Here is a 23,291-nt window from a genome sequence, read left to right as displayed (position 1 = left end):
TGATGATGAAAGAAAGCGAAAAGTTTTCTTCTTTTTATTTCTATTTAAATTTACATAATCTATAGCAATCCAGTGCTAATATTTAAGGAAGCCATATCGTAAATCTTTTGATAAAAGTTTTAGCTCTCTCATCTCATAGAAGGAGTATTAATTTCAGGCTAACAACAAATTAATGAAAATTTTCTACAAAACATTTCAAATAGGAAAAATTTTGGCATATTTCACGAACTATACTGATATTTGCATTGTTTCTAAGGGAAACACAATGCAGTCAACTTAATTATATTTACAATCCTGTACAGTCTTTTAAATAATGTCTCCGTAAATCAATAACAAACACAGAACAACTAATCTCTCCATTGCTGTATTAACAATATGTTCAGTACGGACTTTCTTGATGATTTATGAAGATTTATGTTTCGAAGTTCAAGTTAAATAGCTATAAATGTGATAAATTGTAGCTACGTAGATAATTGTTTTCTGTATAATGATCATAGAATGTCGCAGATAATTAATGATGTCTGATAATTTTCGTATTCTAATTAATTTAAATCAATTTATATAATTAATGTAGAAACCAACATATTTCAATAGTGAAACCAGTAAAACCCTTATGAATTATAAAACTTATTTTCAAAATTTTGTTTTCTTTAGCAATGAGTACTCGAATGATAAAATCACCAGTAAAATATTGCACTGAATGAAAACAAAATAAATTAATATTTTAATATTATTTCTCAGTAAAAAAATAAGGAATTCTGTCCTTAAGTTACAGCAGATGTAATGTTCTTGATATAATTTTCTCCCAATTATCCGTAGAATTGGGTGGTGAGAGAATCGTGGATAATCCGTAAAATGGACAAAAAAATCAACCCGAAATTGCTTTCGAAAATTTTTTATTTATAGTAAAGGACCTTTAGAATACAATTATGAATTAATAAAAGTAGATTTCTGTCTTGACTCATTTTTTTTACTTCCATTTTACATTACATTACAAGAATCGGTCATTTGCTTTTGTTTTGTTTGCGATAAAATTACTTTCTTTCATTTGTGATCGAAGTTTAATAATATTTTGGAGTTAAAACATCAATTATCCGTCTGCGAATAATTGACAACTTACTGTACTAAAGAAGACTACGGAATCTATTTAAAATTAATAAGAATGTTTAAGGGCATGGCGTGAAAGCGTTCCGAAATTCATGTATAAACAATTCTTTTCTTCAGTTACACTAAATAGCAATCTATAAAACTCTGGGAAATATATAAGTGATCAACATAACGTGAAATGTCGCCAACATCACATTCATTATTAGCTAACTTGAGCTCGGGAAAACATAGAAAAACAAAAGAAAACCTTGGAGCAAGTAGAGAGAATTGGTGTGTTATAAAAAAATTACTTACACAATGTTATCCGCAATCCATCTGAAGAAAGCTCGGATTTTATGTATATCATTTTCGCATTCAGCAGTCAGGTACTTTACAAGACTTCGTATATTAACCAATGCAGCTTCTGGAACCTGAAATTAGAACGCCATATTTGTACGAAGACTGTTCAAAATATTATTCATCAACTTTTCAGCAAATAATAGAAATTATTAGGCGTGTAACTGTGATTTCGTCCTTTTTGAAGTTAGAAAAAATACTTGTATGTTATAAAAATTAAAGATCGAATGATTCAAAATATTTCCTCTCTGAACAACGACATTTTTCTATCATTTGGACAACAATAGACTTCCGTGAAGAATTTAATTTGGTTGTTTAGATGTAATCCAGTTACCAAGCCAATTTTTGATATTTGAGAGAGAATTGAGCTTCTGTACAGAAATGATACTCTGAACGGAGCGAACCAACTTGTAAACTGGAGGAGCAAAATCTGGTGTATAAGGCGGGAGAAGCAACACATCCCAACTAAGTGGTTTTGGTCTGGTTGGCAAGCACTGTCATCTTGGAAAACAATCTTGTCATGTGTTTCCATCATATTGTCCTTCAGTACTTTGTTTAAAGTGATCAGCTGTTTCTTGCGTCTTTCATCATTAATTATATAATTAGGTTGAAACATTTTTTAATAAACTACGTTCTTTTGATCTCACAAAATGCACAGCAAACCCTTACGGCCATGAATCATGATTTTTAAGTCACTACAAACATTATTTGCAAGTGGCATTCGATAGAACCTTTTCACTACAAATGTTCAACAGTAATCGATGCATTTCTGCATTAGTTTTCTTTACGATGAAACTATATAATAAAAATTTCCGCAATTGTAGTTTGTTAAGTTAAAAAAAAAAACGCTTCGTTATGTTTTCTTAGCAGAAAAATATCTTTTTAAATATTAATCAGAGGTTACACACTGATTTTTAAAGTTTGATATCAAACATAATTTCCCCGTTTTATTTTCTGGCAAATAGTACTATTAATGCCATCTATTGAGCTATCTGTTGAAATGGGTGGAAGCATATTTAGACACCTAATAATTCTTAAAGTAGAAGTAGGAATTAAGATTTAGATAAGTAATGTTGTATTTTCAATGTCACTGATAATATAAAGAAAAAATATTTGTGCCTAAAGACTAAGATAAAACATTAAAAATTATTTTGTGTTAAAGACTGAAGAAAGTTTTCTTACATCCAAAGCTCGTTTGTCGGTCTCTTTGAAGATTGACATGCAGGGGATCATCTCCTTTTTCTTACAAGGGGGAGGCCTGGCAGCGAATTCTGGTGCTTCATCTGTGATAGGGTCATTATCTGTTTGGATACCTGCATCGCATTTCACGACTAAAGGCTCGTTATATCCAAGGAAGCGACCGTCAATTTCAGAATCACTGCGCATAGAATCTTCCACATCTTCCAGAAGCCGAGCTATGCTTTCGTGAATGGCTGATTTAGATACCTGAAATATAACAAAGTCCCAAAATACCTTGTTTAAGTTTCGCAAAAACTCTAATACACGAAGAATTCTGACACTGATTTTTTAAGGCTTTTCTACTAAAAAAATGAAATTGCATTTCTTCTGTGCCGAAATTTATGTCATATATTTTTTTATTTATAATGCATAATCTTTGTTTTAAAACATTTACTTAACTGCAACCATTAAATAAACATGGATGGTGGACGGATAGTTCATGTTAAATTGACTAAAATGAAGTTTTAAGAAAATATTTGCCACAAACTTATTCCACTTTGTTCGATGGTAGTTAGAAGATCGAAACATTCTTTTTTCGGTAAATTAATTTTAATAATCACAATGACTTTTAAAGACGCTCAAACTCACCATTCGTTTTCGTGGCAGAACTTTGTTTATTTTGCTAACATTTTACTATTCAATAGCATTGCATTAATACTATTCGTCTCTTTTTATTTTTGTTTCATAGATACAACATATAAATATTGAAGATAACAGACACTATCTCTCAAAATGAACGAAAGGCAATCAATAAGCACACAATGCCGAACAACGTTAATATCATATTTTCATGAAATTATATAGCATTCAAAATATCGAACCACGTCGTGAAGATATAGTAAAATATTTTATGCTAATAGAGGACGCTGAGAAAATGAAGTAAAGTAGTTTAAGTAGTAGTTATAAGTAGACTGAAATGCAGTAAGAAAATTCATGAATAATTCTATATTTGAGTTGGAGAACATCCCATTTGGTTGACGAAATAAGGAGATATGAAGACATTAGAATTGCCTTTTGAAAGTAAAAGAAAAAGAGCATGGATCAGGCAATACAGCCAGAAGAAGAAAAAAAAATGTTAACATTAATCAAGGGATCTTCACTAATTCATGCTCAAATACTAACCAATTGAAATGTTCTATCATCAGTTTTTTTTATATGTCCATAGCATTCAAATTCCTGATATGAATCAATTATGCGTATTGTTCTTTTATTTAGTGGGGGAAAGCCGCTGAAAATTTAATACAGGTTGAAAATCTTTTATAGATATAAACTATTTTTCATAGATTTAGTATAAGTCAAGATCATATAACAAGTTTCATTTATTTTTTCTATTTCGTTTCTGATATATCGTGTTCAAAGACAGACGAATCGACATATAGATAGGCAACACTTTGACGGATTTGGTTTCAAGTTCTATAAACATCTATAATTATGGTGATGAAACTGTATATCGAATTCCAATCTGAGTGCTTGTTACATTTTTGAGTTATCGTATTCACATTCATGCGAACAAACATATCTATTTAAATTTGATAGATTTTGAAAAAAATCCGACAGAAAACTATCAGTTGTAATGGTTACATCTAAAATTTTAATCCTTCAAGCTCTTTGTGTTTTTGAGTTAAAGTGTTCATTGTCACACTGATATCGTTTGCTTAGAATATTCAATAAGCATCACCCACGTTTACAATTTTGTTTCGTTGCCCATATTTGTTTCAAAGATTAAATTCTGCATTTTATTTTATCAATAAATGTGTTTTTTTAGAAATCCTTTTATTTTTTTCACTTGTAACCTTTGTAGACGAACTTCTTCGCTGGGGATATTGGTTCTATTTAATTTCAATCACGTCTTTTAGATAGAACTTCATGCCCATGATTCCGTCATCCACTGTTTTTAAGTATCAAATTATCAGACATTAAATCTATTAAGATCTATTAAATTAATTATCAGATATTATTTTAATTAATATCTGTTTATATATGTTTTGTTCATTTTGTACATGGAAATTCTTATTCGAGAAGCAAATGCCCGATGCAGTTATGACGCTATTAAAACGTAATTGTCTGGTTCATCTAACTTTCGTGGTAGAGTTGCTTCAACTTTTTATTCGTCATGTAAATTGCATAAATATTAAACAAAACCCTAACCCTTCTTCCTTAGCTTTAAACAGTGGAAAAATCACGTGATTAAATATTTGATGAAACAATGAAAACGGTTTGAACTGAAATGAAAGAATTTAGCTTGATTTTGAAAATTAATTTAAAAAATATTTTTTAAAAATGTGACAAAAATTTAGAAAAAAAAATTGTAAAATTGGTTTTATTAAAAAGAGGATTTTTTAAAAATTACATAACGACTTAAAAATCATTTTATGCGCTCATTGTCTTGAAAGTTATCGCGAAAAAATGCTAAAATATCTTTTAACTTTTAGTTAAATCAAATTATAAACATTATCCCAAGGTGCATATTGCTTTCCTCTAAGATATATCTGTTTCGAAATCTGGAAGCTAAACCTCTGCCCAAAAGAGCTCCAACACACACACACACACACACACACACACACACACACACACACACACACACACACACACACACACACACACACACACACACACACACACACACACACACACACACACACACACACACACACACACACACACACACACACACACACACACACACACACACACACACACACACACACACACACACACACACACACACACACACACACACACACACACACACACACACACAATCTCCTACAAAATGAACCCTTAATATTTCAATAATACATAGAATATTTGCTCATATGATACAGCAATAAAGCGTCTTTTAACTTAATGTCTATCCCCATCCTTAAATAAAATATCATAATAAAAACACACATTTGATCATTTGACACAAATTCAATTAATATTACAAAATATAAATACCTCGCAAAGCATGTCCTCCGCTTCTCGAAGGTTAAGCGAGCCGCGAATGGTGAGAGGTTTTTGGCACAACTTGATGTATTAGAAAGGGAGGGATTGAACTCATCGATGTAAAGGGTGAACTGGCCAAACGAAACGAAGATTAGTTATTTTACTCCAGAAATGGATCATTCATTTTAGGATTTCGATTTGACCCTTGCTTATTTCTCCCTACAATCAAGTGAGTTTTCACTTGATTCGCTCATTCAAAATTCTGGTCACAGCTAACACATACAGTAACTAATGAAGTATCATTTACCGGAACGTGCGTTTTCCTGTTTTTTTCTTAATTATAAATCTCTAGATTCTTTTGGACTTCCAATTTAGAAAAATTTAATTACAAGTGCTGCATTCATTTTTAAAAGAATTCTTGTATACAAAATACAGAAAAATAAATGATTGTGATATTAGAAGTTTATATCGAGGTGATCAAATGATATGTTTTATGCATCCCTGAGCCAGAACATTTTTTGAATTATATCTGTCTGTGAACACAACAACTCAAATGCAATGAGCTAGTTTATTTCCACATTTTAGATCTCCTTGGATTTGAAAAAAAAGATATCTTAAATTATGTTTACTTGTCTACAAACACCAAAAAACAAATAAAAAAAACATTCCCGCAAAGTGAAATTGTTAAGCGAATAAAAGTTTGTATGTATTATGTGATACCCAAATTGTAGATTTCAAATATTTTGATGAAATCCATCTATTGGAAGTTTGTCTGTCTGACCGTCAGTGTGTATTTCATAACCCCCAAACGCAAGAAGCTAAGTAAATGAAATTTACCATAAGATTTTATCACCTGACTTGCAAATCAGTGTCAAATGGGAGACCCAATGAATCTAGAAGTTATTTTCCTATGGGTCGATTTTTTGTGTAGATGAAAGAATAGCTTAGAAAAACAACAAGCTAGGAAAAGGAAATTTAATATGTAATCCTATATTTCCACTATTCTTAATACTTCAAACAAAAATTCCAGCGCACAACACTTGTGATTTATGTGACGAATAGAAAAAAAAATGTTATGAGGGACATATTTGATTCATGTGGTAGTCAACATGTTAAATATTATGATTCTGAGTTTGATCTTTTTAGTTTGACTTACTTTCCATGACTTTGCATTTTACTTATCATTCTTTCTTATTCAACTTCCAAAATAGCTCTTGTTAGGGCAAAAGAGAAGGTAAATATAACAAAACTAAACTATTCTTGCTTTTTATTTATGCATGTACTCTTGTCAAATACTATATAAAGCGAAAATGGAAACATCATTTCCGAACTGTTTCTCTATACCACCACTAAAGAAGCTCCTCGATATTTGTATTAGATTGTCTGTTTCCAATCCATCGGTACACTTTGCTTCATCTCTAAGAAAATAGCTTTCTTTAAGAACTCATCTCCGTTACCATTAAGAGATATTTTCCTAGAATTGTAACATTATAAAAGCCTTAAAAGGACATTGTTAAAACGATTATATGGTCCTGCTACCGTTGTTTCTTGAGGAAAAAGAGAACTCACAAATTTTCATTTTGTATTGCATCCTAACGTACATCTTTTTGATTTTTTTACTCTTTTTCTTATCTCCTTTGACAGTAAAAGGCATTTTTGTGTCGCATTCAGGTTGAAAAAATTATTTAAGTATCGTTTGCAGACAAGAAAATTGGTAATGGGAAGGTTTAATTGTTAAATGTGAAACTCAATTTTAAGGAAATCACGTTCAGAATGCAATTTTATCAAGGATAGCGTTAGTAACAATTGTTTTAAATATATAGTTACATTAATATTAAAAAGTAAGCTTACTTTTTTTAATTATTTTATGCTTTTTGAAATTTAACTTATAATTCATTAATATAAATGTTATGGAATCTTAATTTAATTATTTTCAAATTTACTACCAAACGGTGCCACTCATGTAAAATAAAAATTTAACTAAATTAATCAATCAACTGAAAATGTTGTTTTCTAAAAATTAAAACAGAGAACTCTTATCAATTAAATACAAATGCACAAAGTTTTAAAATCCGAGCAAATGAGGAAGTGAATGAATGATTACTAAATTCTTAACATATTTTATGAAACCAGTCAAAAATAAAAGTATGTAATTAGAATATGTAGGTAATAGATTAGAAGTTTCCTCAAACTGCAATTTGTATTAATTACTACTTATTTTATAAGAATGTAGAAGAAATATATATGTAAATAGAAAATTAAATATTGGTATCTATGAAATCATCACCAAATATTTGTGTTCTTGTTAACAGCCGTTATTACTTTCATTCATTAACATTGCACAGATAATTCTCTATAGTGATTCCCTACACGTTTTGGTTTGTGATAGAAAAATAACCGAAATAAATCTTAGAACTTCGAAAAGATATATCAGTTTTTTGCCCGACGAACCAGAGTGTAAATGATTTCAGAGTAAAAAAATCCGTCTAGACATCTCTCCAAGCAACCGAGAGAAAACTAGAAAAAAAAACAAAAAAACATTGACCTTTTTTAACTTAAAAGCTGAATTTTGCATTTGGAGAAAGAACTATTTTTTTTTATTTCGTTTGATTTAAAAGCTTTGTTTCTTGAACTATGTGGAGCATATATATTTAAGGGGGGGGAGAGGGGAAAGTGAAAAAGAATTGTGGAATAAAGAAATATATGGAGCACAATTTTTCATAACACATTTTTGAAGGTCGCCATGGCTTGATGATAAAGTACAGGTTTCGGAACTTCAGGATTTCTCCCTTAATCCACAATTTATGCAAAAGTCTTTATACTTTGTAGATTAAGTCGTGTCAGCACGAGTCTTTGTCTATCTGCCTGTAGTTTCTTCAGAACTGGATATAAAGCATTCAGAAGTACTTCAATAGGTATTAATTTGGCGCAGAAGTTCGCAAACTATGGTGCCAGCTGAGATGTCATCTTCGTCGTATGAATAAAATCCAAAATAATACAAAATCTGCCCTTAGTTTATGCGGGACTGGAAGTGTTCAAATGTATTCCCGTAGATATTGATGCGGCGCAGAAGCTCGAAAAGGAAGGTGCCAGCTGAGATGTTTTCTTCGTCACATGACTAAAATTCAAAATGATGCTGTGTGTTGCAAAACAGACTTCACGTTGCTTCAAAGTGAAACTCGTGTAACTAAACTACCGTAAAACTTGTTATTATTAAAATACTTTTTAAGATAAAATATTTTAAAATATTTTTATAAAGTTTTCAAAATAATTACATCAATTAAATTTTATTTTTATTCAAAGGTCACAAAGGCTTTATTTAGACAAAAAGAATTGAGCCCTCCTCTCTTATTTTGCGTCTTAACTTTGAAACCCGATTCTACTGAATTACCGCCGTGCTAGCTGGCCATTTGCTAATTAATCTTATGTCGAGGGTCATATGTTCACCCGTTAGTGTGGTGTGGAAGTTTGTAGAGTGGAGGAGGAAGAAAGCTTAAATTTATTTTGATATAATAAATTTAAGGTATGAAAATTTGACTAAAAACTAAGTATTAGATTTTAATGTAATTTAGAGTTTTAAGTAAATAAACAGAAACATTTTTTGTGTTTAATGAAATATTTGAAATTAAATAAAATCTTAATAATATTTACTTATCAGTGGAATTTAAAGAAAATAAATATATTACCATGAGTTATTTTTTTTTAGAAATGAGCAAGGAAAAAAAAAGAAAAGAAACGAAGTCGGCTTGTTAAGATTATATGAAATTTGTGCGCGTGCACATGAATACATACATGCACGCGCGCCCTATCCTTTATAAACGTATTCCTTTCCCTCCAGAGTTATTAATTATCGTGATAAGTAAATTTTAAGCAGATGCAATTATGCAATGGGAAGGAACGTAATAGATTTTGAATTCATTACTGTCATTTTGAGAATGACAGAGGCAGCTTGAAATTCTGCCAAGTTGACAGCTTTTGATACTTTGAGAGAGTTACAAATACACTCAATTTGATCGAAATCGTAACTTAAATATCTTGGTTTAAATAAAATGATTCTAAAATTACTTTTCGTTCATGTTGATAACATAAAAAGTTATATTTTCAGAAAATTTCACTTTCTTTTGAGTAGAAAGTTTCTTTACGTTTTATTTGAGATACTTATTTTCGTAGCTACTTATTTTTTACCCAACAAAATTGTGTCATGTCTATGTTAATTAAATGAACGTAAATTTATGTTGTGGCAGGCTGAAATGAACGATATGTTCATGAGTATAGTTTCAAAAACTAGACTTAGGCTAATGTAAAGATTAACTTTAAAACAATCTACACACTGGGGAAAGTATTCATTATAATTAAATGTTTTGTCTGGTTATTGAATATTGTAATGCAGTTTATGTAATTCAAGAAGATGATTTGGTTAAACAAATGATTTGAATTTTCATTTTATTAAAGAATATATGTTTTCAGTCCAACAGAGAAATTGGATCGATGTTTCTGAGTTTTCATGAAAGATTTGTTTGGTATAAAAGAATAATTCGAAAGAATTAAGAATATTTAAGTAATTTTAATAGCCACCAAAGGTAAAACTGGGTGATTTAGAATTCACGAGAGAAATTTTAATGAGCACTACGACAAACATTATTTTTAGAGGAATATGTGACTCAAGTGACATATTTAGGCACAAATCTAAAATAATAGACATGATATGAAACATAGTTTACTTAAAATAACGTAGAAAATAGCTTCTTTACAGAATTTTTTGCAATCTTTTCTTACTCGCATTTATTAATAGCAATACATGCTTCAGAATGCTTACATTGGAGTGTATAGGCAGTTTCTATTGAGGAACTTGTCGCTTGATTATTTATTCTGGTTACAAGTTTTAGAGAAATATATAGCATCTTTCAAACTATCAATAATCACTCCCGCGAGGCTACTAAAAATGAATTGGTGGACATAACTGTGAACTGTCAAGGGAAGCATAAATTGTTTACTTACAGCATCATTGAAAAGTGCTCCTTTAAAGTTTCTTTTGCAATTTATACCTAAAATCGCATCTACCAATGGCAATACATGATTTAATCTTTCACAATTATGACCTAAAATCGCATCTAACAATAGCAATACATGGTTTAATGTGTTGTTTGAGTGTTTAGAAGTTTTCTACCGAGGTCGTTTGAATATTTGTTGTGGCTGTTTGAGAGGAATGCGTAGTATATCTGAAGTTGTGCAGTAGTCACTCTATCAAAAATAATAAGGATGAGTTGATGGAACAAACCTTGAACAATTATTGTAAAAAATGCTGAGGATAACAACTTTTTAATAATACTACATTTCTAGGGTTAGTACTTAGAAGAATTACATGAGTTCATATATTTCTATATAACGCATGTTTGCTATTGCGTACTTTACAGTCGAAAGTGACCTCTTGAAAGTTGTCCTATGAATTTAGAAATACTTTGTGTTTGCCCTCAGACAGCCTGTTTTGAACAGAAGTGTGCATATATTCTGAATTTAATTTTTGTATTCTTTACAGGCTTCACTGAGGTTCTTTGGAAATATATATATAAAATAACCCTTGTGACCTTCTTGCTCTTTCTGTAAGTTGAAAAATAAAAATGACTTGCCCTCTTTTGCTATAGTTTCTAATATCAGTCATTATTTAGAACTTCCACATTTAATCTGAAAATTTTCAAAATCTTACCTGAGATGACTTGAATCCAGTATTCCCAAGTTCTTTGTGGATATGAGCAATAGGAGAAATGCTGTCCATTTGGGAAAATACGTTTGGCTCAATTCCGGCTGCATTTGCTGCCAAAGCTCTCGTAACAGGATCGGTCTGGGATTCGAAGTCGGCCATCTTCGACAAACGTTTATTGGCCACGATGCCTAGCTTCTTTCCAGATTTCGACGTATAATCCAGCCTCCACCCTGCGCTCTCGAACTCCATCAGTGAAATGCGGTATGTCTGTAAAAAGAGAACAGCAGATGTCTTTTTTCTGATGAGTACAGGAAAGAAAAAGCACAGAAATTTTATGAAAGTATTACACATATTATTAATTTTTAGATTATAGCTATAAACATTTTTACTCGGGTTGCAACTTGACTCTTTGATTGAGTAAAATGATTCATCACTATAGATACTGATGAATCATAGATATAGATCAGCAAGACAAGTATTTTTGCTGCACTATGAAGGCTTGATCCAACATTTAAGTAGATCAGTTGATGACAAAAGAGTCTGTGTTTGTTGCTGCCGCAGTTACGGAGCAGGAGTGTTTCAATTTTTTTATAAAATAGTTAGACTTAAAAATAATTATTTTTCTGATTAAACGTGGAAAAACCAGGCATGTAGATATGCACCCACACAAACGAATGGGTTGCTACGACATTTCGTGTCTTTTTTTTTCACTTGGATGAAAAAGATCGATAACCCCTAGATCATCTTCCAACGATAATGTTCGACAATTGACACAGGACGCTCATAGGTCAAAGTCCCACAACACGGCACTACAAACTAGCGTCTAACGCTGGTAGCTATTCGCTGCATGATGTAGGACAAGTTTAAGCAGGTTCTCTTTTTCTGTGGATTACGATAATGATAATGTTACCTAGTTGCGATTCCATCGCCAATCATAGGGCGAAACTACTTGTTGGCATTCTGAGTAAGAGATGTTCGTGATTGGATCTACTTTCCGTTCTCATAGTTTTCCGCATTGCAATTTGCAGTAGTCTCGCTATTTATATATTTCGTTTGTCCTGGCAGATGTGAACAAGAAACTTTGGTATAATGTTTAATTCTTACTTCTCTATTGTGTATATTAAAGATGTGAGGACAATTTAATAAGGAGTAAGAAGAATACTTGGCGGGACTCTCTTCTCCGTTAAGGATTATACCGTAGCCAGTGTAAGCCAATAGGGTTCGAGTTCTCATCACCGTACAAGCACAATGATGGTCAGTCAGTTCTCCTTGGATGCCGAAACAGGGTGGGGGAAGACTGGTTATAACTGTTTCAATGTTATAATTCACGAAATAGATGGTACAAGTTCAATACCTTCGGGTCATCAGAAATTCAAGCACACAGTTAAGCAAAAGTCATATATTGTTTTGGTCATAACTGAAACAGTCCCTGGTATAAATGGCGTACTACAAAACTATTAGAAATTCCCCTCCTTATTTCAGAAACTCTACTAGAGATTTGAATAATTTTGTGAAGGGATTCATTCTTCTGCACTTTCATATCACTCATAAGAGATGCCTAGATGAATTGCTAACAAGACAAGTAATCTAGTCATCAATTACTCTAATTAATCTGATAGTTAATTAATCTAGCCATCATTAATCGAGTCCTCAATCATAAATTGCGATTTGTAATCAGAAGGGACATTTTTTTTTTTTGTAAAATAATGCAAATAATTTTTCATTTTCTAAATTAGAATTTAATTTTAGGAAGTATTTATGATAATAGAAATTACAAATACAATACACTCAGGAAAATTAGTAGACTCTCAATAAACAGGTAGAATCAGAAAAAAGGGCTGGTGTATTATCAAAACTGTTGAATGAGTGCAAATTCATTAAAACACATTTAAATAGAAAAACCTATTTCTTAGCCAAAAATACGCACAGATAATCATTTAAATAAATATATAAAATATAATTAAAGATCTGAGTATAAATATACTATTTCCGTAATACTAAGGTCAGTAACATTCGTATGTAGTAACTAGTTTTCAATTTAATGCTCAAATCGCCATTCTGAAAATGCCGTGAAATCAGAAGGATGCAGTCTCGAATTACTGAGATTACTGTAACTTTATTGGATTACTACTGCATTTTTTAACTAGATAGCTCTAAAAGTATTAAAATGTTCTGGTGCCACATGGGTGGTAATGAGAATTAAAAAAAAATATCGTATAGGTTATCGTATCGTTGCCCACTAATAATAAATAATGCTAACGCATATCCATTACCGACAGACAATACTTCCTTGGAATGTTAATCATTGAAATTGTTACACATTTATTCAGAGATAACAAGACAATTTTGCTAAGGCTGGAATTTGTTCGTCAAATTTTCTAAATACCGAAAGTTAAAATTACAACACGAGACGAGCTTCCAATCTTCTATTTTCCTTAAACTATTGCTCGTAATGTACGATATAACTATAACGATCGCACAAAATAAATATTCATTTAATCAAGCGGGAATGGAAAATAAACTTTCAGACAACTTCAAAAAGTATTAATATAATTTTTTTAGCTGTAGTTCAGTATATCACAAAAAGTTGAAAGCATTCCGTCAGTCACGCGCACTCTAATTAAGTGAGAGTGCGAAATGAAGTATCGAAAGTGCTCCTTGGATAAGTTAATGGCAAGAAATCCTCTGATTATATCAAAGCCCAAAAGTAATGATGGATAATTTTTAATATTATATTTTTAACATAAAAACACAATATTTTAAATTATATTATATTTTTAATTAATATTTAACATATAACAAAATATTTTTAACATAAAAACACCTTTTTAAAATTACTTTTAAAAGATAAAATCCACGATTTCCATGGAAGTTCAAAGAAATAAGGAAGCATTTAAAACATGCCATATACATCATGTATGCTTAGAGTTTTCAATGAAATAGGTAAATTTTTATACTTATAAAATAAGCAGATGCTTACCTGTGTACAATGGTCACTCAAAGGCTTTACTGCTTGGACACCAATATCTATCGTAATGATGTTAAATTCATGTGTATCCACTAACTGTCGCTTGTGGAAGTATTTGACACTTCCAGTCTTTTCATTATCTGTTTGCATGAGTACACTCTGAAAAAAAAAAGTAGATAAAAGTGTTTTAAGTAATAGTTTTATAGCAAGAATAAAATATGAAATATTAGGGGAACATGGCTGATTCAAAGCTTGCGTGGCCACACATAAAACAGATAGATTTTATGTAAGAATAAAAATTTAGAAAAACAAGTTTTAAAAATCAGTATTTACAATGAGAGATAGGACAATTTTAAAGGCCAGAATAACACTCAAAATTATTTTAACTTTAAACAGCTTTAATAATTAATATGATATCAACAACTGAATATTAAATAATTTTTATTAAATATTAATTATAGTAAAAATATTTAAAATTATATATAATTTCAATAAATATGTGATTTTAATACTGAAACAGTATGCAGAATAAACAGCACAAAGCACATGTTAATGATTAAAAAGTTTTAAAGTAATAAAATTTATTTTATTGCTTTTTTCATTGAATATATTATACAGCAGTAAATTCCTCGAGCGAATTAATGGCAGATTACTTAGAATTCATAGCACGAACACATTTAACTTGCTAAAACAACTCAGAAATAATATTAGGATTTTATTCTTATTAGTTGGAATATTTTTATTAGAATTTTACTTTTTATTGAATGTATTATAGAATAGTAAAGTTCTCCTGAGAACTAATTCTTTAATCAAGTACTTGTTGTGCAAAGGTTCTGAAGAAAATTATCAGATCATTTCTTGAATAATAAAAGTTTTAAAAATTATATTTGAAACAATATTGTAGATAACAGCCAAATAATTTCCACAATCAATCAGAAATTGTTTTGGTGCATGTATAAGTTAAAAGTACTTTTCTTTGTTTAAAAAAATGTAGTTCATCAAAATGAACTACATTTAGAAATGACGTAAGCATTCTTTTTTCGGAAAAAAAATTCTTTTGCGGGTGCAATGAAAGTTCGAAATAAAAATGTGTCACTATTTGAATGTGTCACAGGTATTTTCAGTAAACTTTTTGATTTTCTTAAGCTGTAAAGTTGCAGTAATATTCATTGACAACCTTTCGAATTTTGAGTAAGATACGAACAAAATAAATTGAAATAGCTTTTATGCATTAAGGTATAAGATAAAATAATTTTTCCTGACTTTTTTAGAAATAGGTATTTTATATTTACACATTATTCTGAATATTTAAAATGACTGAAACAGCCATTTTTGAATCATATCTGGAAATAAATTGATTATTCCTTAAATATTTACTAAATTCTGTTCAATAAATAATGCACGAGGCGCTCAATACAAAAAATATTATTCATACATGATTTTTTTGTGTAAATTTCTATTAATATTTGCTTATAAAATATAGAAGAGTTTTCACATGTAGCAAAACAGTGTGATGTGTAGAGAATGTTTAGAAAATTAGATAATACTATAAAACTCTTTAAAAAATATGTTAAATAGTCACCAATGAATAAAGTTTTTTATTAAATGGAACTTTCTGACAGAACGACATTTGTATGTTAGGCCATATTAGCAAAGATAATTCCTATTTAGCGCAATTTTCTCAAATAACTTTTTTTATTTATACATTTCTTTGCAAATTTTCAAGATGTTTTCCTTTTTTTTCCCATTCTTTCGTGACTTTTCACCTGTCGAAGTTTCTATAAAATCTACTAAATCGACTGCCGTACCATCATACACTTTTGCTCTATTTCATAAGGTCTAAATATATCTACTTTTCAGCATGTTATTGAAGACATTATGATTATTTGGCCTTTGGTTCAGGATATATGGCAAAATGTTATGAAAAGTAGTGAAGACAATACAATGAGTGAGGAATTTGATAATGAAAAGATTATTAAAAACCCTAACAAGAAGAAATGCTGATGTAATGTGAAACAATACGAAGTTTACCGGGGTTTAAAGAAAGTCTTATAGATTATGTATTGCGATCTTTAAAAAAGTGTGACATTTTCCATGAAAAGTATGTTCTTAATACTAAACATTTACAAAGCAGGCATATGACTTTTCTCGGGTTAGGGTATGAATCAAAGACAATAAAGTGGATATGTAGCTTTCAATTGTTTTTCATATTTCTTTATTTTTATTTATATATCCCAATTTAAATAACCTTCTTCATAACGCATTTTTTATGTGAAACGTTGAAGCTTCATTAAACAAAAAAGCGAATGCTAATTTAAAATCCATAATATCAATCAAAATGCTTATATTGAGCAAAAAGAAAAAATCTTTTGAAAACGTTCTTTTTTGACTATTAGTGGTAATCCGCTAACTTAAGCTTAAAACAAATTAAAACAGAATTTTGGTTAATTCTTTATATTTTCAACCTCCAATATGCACTTTATCTGAAATATTGTTTTCATGCAACGATTTTCGATTTACCTGTATTTCATTATTGGAAAAAATTAATATGCTACACAAAATAAATATTTTGAAAGAATTTTTAAGCATTCATTATCATTAGAGAGAGGCACGGTTGACCAAAAACAAAAGGTTGTTATTATTCATGGTAAGAGTCTCAAAAATAAGTATTGATTATTTAAAAGCAATCGAAAACTTTCTGTTTTTGTGTTTGTTTGTATATGCATAATCTAATTCTGGGTGGTGAGGCATCTTTAAATTTTTTATGGCAGCAGAATGATATTTAGGAATGCAAACACGAAATTAGCTTCTAGGTATTTAACGTATAGAGATTCCGAAATATAACTTTTAGATACGAGGGTGGGATGAAAAGTTTCCGGTCTATCCAAAAGGTGTCGCTCCCGGCATAACTTGACTAAATCACTTCAAAGTACCATCTTTATTTAATACTTCTTGCGTATTTTAAAAGTTTCGTGTTTAATACTGTGTTGTATTTTTCATACTGTGTTGTTTTAAAATAGTCTTCTTTTGATTTTAGCCGAGTATGGTGAAAACAAAAGTGTGAGCTGTGATAAAATATTTTTAAAAATTTTTTTTATCCCCAACGGATATTAAAACTTAGCTAGATACTACACTGGGAAATCAGCTCCTTCATTTAAAATTCCTAAAACATGGGTTGCAGACTTTAAACATGGTCGTACGGGCACTCTTTCTTTCGCCACAGATTATCCCCGAACTTGGAATCTCTAGGATTCCCTGTCGGAAGTACGGGCACTCTGGTTGCGAAGCGTTCTGGAAGACCAAAATCAACCACTGCAGATGAAATCGTTAGAGAAGTTCACAAAAATATTATGAATGATGGCCGAATGAAATTGATATAGATTGTTGAGTCTGTTGATATATCCAAGAAACGAATATATATTTTAATCGATACTGTATAGTTCAAACTCAAATGAGTTTTTTCCTTACTGTGGATGAGACATAATCCATCACTATACTCCAGAGACCAAGCAGCAATCAAAACAGTGGATAGCAAAGGATGAATCAGCACCAAAAAAAAAGCAAAAAGTGCACTATCTGCTGCAAAGGTTATGGTGGCAAATTTTTGGGGACTTCAAGGGAATTCTATTTTTGGATTATCTAGAAAAAGGCAGAACCATCAATGCTGAATAATATGCCAATCTTTCGGATAAATTGCATTCTAAAATCAAAGAAAAAAAGACCATGTTTGGCAAAGAAGAAAGTCCTGTCTAACCAGGATAGTGCTGCCGTACACAAAGTTGTCATTGTGATGACAAAACTTCATGAACTGAAGTTTGAAATTCTTCCTCATGCACCCTATTCTCCTGATATTACCTCCTCCCCAACTCGAAAAAATTTCTGGCTGGAAAGAAATTCTGTTCCGATATCGAAGTCATCTCAGCGACGAATGCTTACTTTGAGGCCTTAGAAGAAAGCTCTTACAGAGAGGGGATCCAAGCATTGGCGCACAACTGGAGAAAATGTATGTCTTTGGAAGAAGACTTTGTTGAAAAATAAAGTAATCATTAAACAGATTTTTTTTTAATTTTCCTTCTTAGGCCGGAAACTCTTCTACCCAAATCAAGAATATCTTATATATCAATCTATCACAATAAAGACATACAAATATTTGAAGCAATATTGTGAAAAGAGTAGACAAATAATTAGAAAAATAAAATGCTTTTGCCAAGGTAAGCAACTTTATGTGACCAAATCAATCGAATTTCCGACAAAATCAACCAAAACGAATTCTGGGCCCTCTCTTTTCTGTGCCCCTTTCAGGAGGTGTGTAGTTGTCTAATAAAATTATAAAAATTATACCTGATAAAATTATTTTTTCAGAATTTTTATTTAGATATTTTATCTGAATACATTATTCTGTATATTTAACATTACTAAAATTACAATTTTTGTTTCACGTTTTGGAATTGATTTTTTTTTAATTTGATAAAATGATCGCGATAAAATCACAATGCAATTAAAACAAAATAAATTTATATAAATGCTTAATTTATAAATTAATTATCAATATTTGTTTATAAAATTCATTAGAAACGTTTCAGCTTTGTCTCAATAAAAAATGTGACGCATTTGGAATGTTTTAAACCATAAATAAAATTATGAATTTTCATTTTAAGAAAATTCGTTAAGCGCAGTAGAGTCCCCATTCAATGAACTTCCATTTAACGAAATTTTTTGCCATCCTTTATTTTGAAAGACATTTACCTTCTATTTGTTCTTCATATTATGAAAAATAATATCTGTTTAACGCAGTTTCTCAGTTTAGTTTTTCAGAAATTTTTATACATTTCCGGAGTTTATTTTTAATACATGCTATAACGTTTATTAATGCACTGTTTTGCAACATCTCATTTTCCGAATTTTCCACAAAATCTACAGAATCAAGTCCCTCACCTTCTTTCTTCCTTGACTCCTTTTAGGATATGTTATGCTGTCTTATTATCTCCATGTTGATGAAGACATTGAGATTATGTATTCTATGGTGCATGTCATATTGCGAAGTGTTACGAAAAGTAATGAAGAGAATATATGAGTGACAAAGATGATACTGTAGTAAATATTAACAATCCTTCGAAAAAAGAAATGCTAATAGTATTTGAAATTATAAGGTAACTGTAGTGTATGCGTTGTGTTCTTTGCAAAAGTGTGAAAATTTCATTGAAAATTATGTTCTAAATATTAAACCTCCAAAATGCAGAATCACGGACATTTTCAATTAAGATAGGAATTCAAGTCAATCAATTGAAAAAGTAAATTTCAGTAGATTTTTCTTGTTTTAATTACTTAATTTATGCATCCCTATTTAATGATTCTTTTTTATAATGAAGAACGATGAAATAGAGATGGAACTGTATACTTAAAATGCCTCATGGAATGCTATAGTAGTAATCAAAAATGTTTATGTTCAGCAAACTAATAAAAATATCGAAAACGTTCTTCTTCAAGACTATTAAAGACATTCTGTTAATTTAAGATTATAATAAACAAACTCCTCATCACAAAATATTGGTCAATTTTCTTATTTTCACCCATGCCATCATTAAAAAAAGTATTTCAAATAACGTTTTTTATGTGGCAATTTTCTCCCCATAAGTGTTTCATTACTCGAAAAAATGGATGTGTTATAAAAAACTACATATTTTGAAGTTTTTACGAAACTAACACTATCATTAGAGAGAGGCACATTCGATCAAAAACCACAAGATGTTATTATTCATGACACGAAACTCCTAAAAGGTAAACCATTAAATATTTAAAAGCTATCGAACATTTTCTGTTTTGAGGTTTGTTTGCATGTGTACAATCTAATTCTGAGTACGAAGCATCTTTAAACTTTCGATGCCGATGTAATGGTATTTAGATTGGTGAGCATAAATGACTAGCTCTTCTGTCAAGTACTTGTTGTGTAAATGCTCTGAAGAATCATTTAGACTATTTTTTATAACTAAAAACAATTTGCAATCTATATTTGAAGCAATATTGTAAACCATACTGACAAATAAGAATAAAAAGAAAAGAAGACAATAAAATCACTTTTATTTGTGCACTAAAATGTAGAAATTTTTTTTTAAATCAAGAATATGAACTTCAAAACAAAAGTGGAAAAATGCACGGTGCTTCTAAGATTCTCCAATAGAACATAAAATTTAACGCATATTCATAGGATATTTTTTTTATTTTTCCTGCATATTTAGGGATTCCCTTTTCAGGTTCCTTATTACTTCAATTTCCCTATAAAATATTTTCAGCACCTCGTGCAAATTCTTTTCAACGTTTTTTTTTTTTTTATTAAAATAAATTAGTTTTAACATTTTAATGCACTTGGTTAATCACGTTTTAAAAGTTTTACAAATTAAAAAAAACATTATATTTTACAGTCTTTAAAGTGTTTAATGATTCGTTATTAAAAATATTAATGAATTTTGTAATAAAATTTTCTGATATTCTCAAAAAGATGTCTTCTGCCTTTTTGAATCAAAACTAAATAAAATTAGATGATACATTTATAATCTATGTATTTAAAATAATTGGTAAAATCAAAAAGGTAGTTCCCCGGCCCACAATCATTCCTTCTAATTTATCATTTTCATTTCACATAAAAACTAATGACCTGTAGGTACGCCATTAATGGTTGCATCTATCCCTGCTTTCCATTTTTGAGAGAAATATCAAAAACATTACTTCGCTGTATATTATCTGTTGGGAAAACTTTGACAGAGTTCCCTAACCCCAATCACTGTATCAATTTTTCCAATTTTTATTTCATACGAAAGCTCATGATTCTGAAATCTACACTGCTGGGCGTTAAAATTACAACATCGCGAAGGGAAGCAAACTACAAAAAAAGGATATTTTTTGTACGTAAAAAGAATGGCATGAAGATAAAATGATAAAATGATCAAAGTAGTTTGGGGATTTACAGGGAAACAGCTACACCCCTGGCAGCTAAAACGACCTTTACCTGGTTAGGCATGCAGTGGATCTGGGCTTTGATGACAGAAACGGGCAAATCATTCTATGCTGCTTCAAGTTTACGCCACACTTCATCAACCGTATTAGCTGGAGAGGAGTGGCGGTCGAGTCTCTCAGCAAAACATGACCATGCATTTTCAATGGGTGACAGATCTGGAGACCGTGCAGGCCAGGGAAACAATCGAATATGATGTGTGTCGGGGAAGGTGCACGACGTACAACAAGTGGTCTTGCATTATCTTTTTGGAAGATGGCGTTTCGCAGGCCTCGAAGATAAGGCACAACCACTGGACTTAAGATGTCAGAAATGTACCGATCTGCATTCAAATTACTTTCGATCCGAACTAGACATGTGAGTGCCATGTTCCCAATGGATGCCAAACCCATCAGACCATGTGCAGAACCCCACCCCTATGTCGATATCTAATGCAAGCAGATGACGTGCTATCTCCACGGCGCTTACAGACATGTACAGGCCATCAGAATACTGCACGCAGCACCGCTACTCGTCTGAAAAGACGACAATGTGCTACTCCTGTATCTACCTTTATCGTTCTGCATACCAGAGTCACCGTCTCTTTCTATGCTGCATTGTCAAGGGAAACCGAAGTAACGGTCGTCTTGATGGCAGTCCATGCTGCTGCAAACATCGTCGCACCGTACGAGCGGATACTGGGCGTGTTGCAGACATGCCCATTTCCTGACAAATGGTTCGTGGTTTGGTTGTACGATTTTGAAGGGTCAACCTCCCAATATGTCTGTCCTCTCGGAAGTCAGTCATGGAATGTCATTGAGATCCTGCATGACTCTCAGTAATCTATTGATTCCATATTCTTATGACAGTGTTTGGATTTTGAACAGTGCGATGGGCTATATTCTGGAACGATAATCCGCACTCGCGATAGGCAACGATCCTGTCTCTATCGCATTCCAACACTTGATGTAAGCATTTCTTCTTATTATTCGGGGCATAACACGATATTCTGAGCAAATTTCAATTTTTATAAAATGCTTTACGAATGAGAAATCCACTACACAGTTTTTTTATGCAGTGCTTCAGATGTCGTTCCATCATTCTGAATAGTCTAAAAGCGCTGAAATATTAATCATTTGCATATCCCAATCTCTTCTTCCTTTCATGTGATTTTGACGTTCGTCAGATCAATCTTTCTTGATGTTTCAATTTTAATGGCTAGCATTTTATCGTCAATAATTGACTGCTCTCATCGCCCACCAGTTTTGAGATATATTAGGAAAGAAACTCTTGAAAGAAATCTCAACCTCGACGACTGAACCGATTTCTAAAATTTAATTCGCCAATTTGAAAACATTGCCAAACACACAGAGCGCTCTTGCTTATTATGTAAGTATAATTTAAAATAGTATTTTCATTTGTTGTGATGTAATTCTAGAAAGCTACTTAATTTATACATTAATATATGAATATTCATATTAATACTATTATTACCGAAGGCGATCAGTTCATATTAAAATATTGTTTTGTCATCAAGAACGTATAACTGTAACCAGAATTCCATTTTAGCAAACAGTGTGTGAAAAAGAGGTAACGAAATTCCATCTTTATTAACATATAACAAATCAAATTCAGTAAAATTTCATGAAAGTATACATCTTTTATGATTACAGTTATACCTTGATATGTTATTTACCACATGATGTAGCTCTTTGAAGGCAGACAGTGATAATTATATAATTTCTCATGAATTTATAATCTAAAATTCTTCAGTATTAAGGGAGAGGCATTTTTTTTTAGTATGATGAACAAATGATACTTATCGGAGCGCATAATTTTGATCATCTTTTGGTCCAGCATACATTTGAAAATTGCACATCGGCAAAGTAAACCGCCACACCCAACCAAACTGGAGGAAACTCTTCTGAATGTTGAAACAATGATTACGGCTGATGATAAGTGCTTTTGTTATCAACCAGTCTACCTTCCCAGGGGACAAGCAAGCTGGGTTGTTAGAGATTTGA

General features: G+C 31.0%; 1 protein-coding gene across 2 annotated transcripts in view; it reads right to left on the bottom strand.

Annotated features, from left to right (window-relative positions):
* The window catches only part of LOC129960650 (kyphoscoliosis peptidase-like), a 96,582-nt gene that overhangs the window by 25,587 nt on the left and 47,704 nt on the right, over positions 1 to 23,291 (bottom strand). Inside the window, exons 4-7 of one of the 2 annotated variants that reach the window (XM_056074198.1) lie at positions 14,292 to 14,438; positions 11,315 to 11,602; positions 2,626 to 2,889; positions 1,402 to 1,517 (exon numbers count right to left, since the gene is read on the bottom strand). In XM_056074198.1, coding sequence (XP_055930173.1) covers positions 1,402 to 1,517; positions 2,626 to 2,889; positions 11,315 to 11,602; positions 14,292 to 14,438 — 815 coding nt within the window. The remainder of the gene's footprint in view (positions 1 to 1,401; positions 1,518 to 2,625; positions 2,890 to 11,314; positions 11,603 to 14,291; positions 14,439 to 23,291) is intronic. The other variant, XM_056074199.1, reaches the window with a different exon arrangement.

The sequence above is a fragment of the Argiope bruennichi genome, chromosome X2 (genome assembly GCF_947563725.1).
Source record: "Argiope bruennichi chromosome X2, qqArgBrue1.1, whole genome shotgun sequence".
Classification (NCBI taxonomy): Eukaryota; Metazoa; Arthropoda; class Arachnida; order Araneae; family Araneidae; genus Argiope; species Argiope bruennichi.
This window is presented reverse-complemented; position numbering and strand designations above follow the sequence as displayed.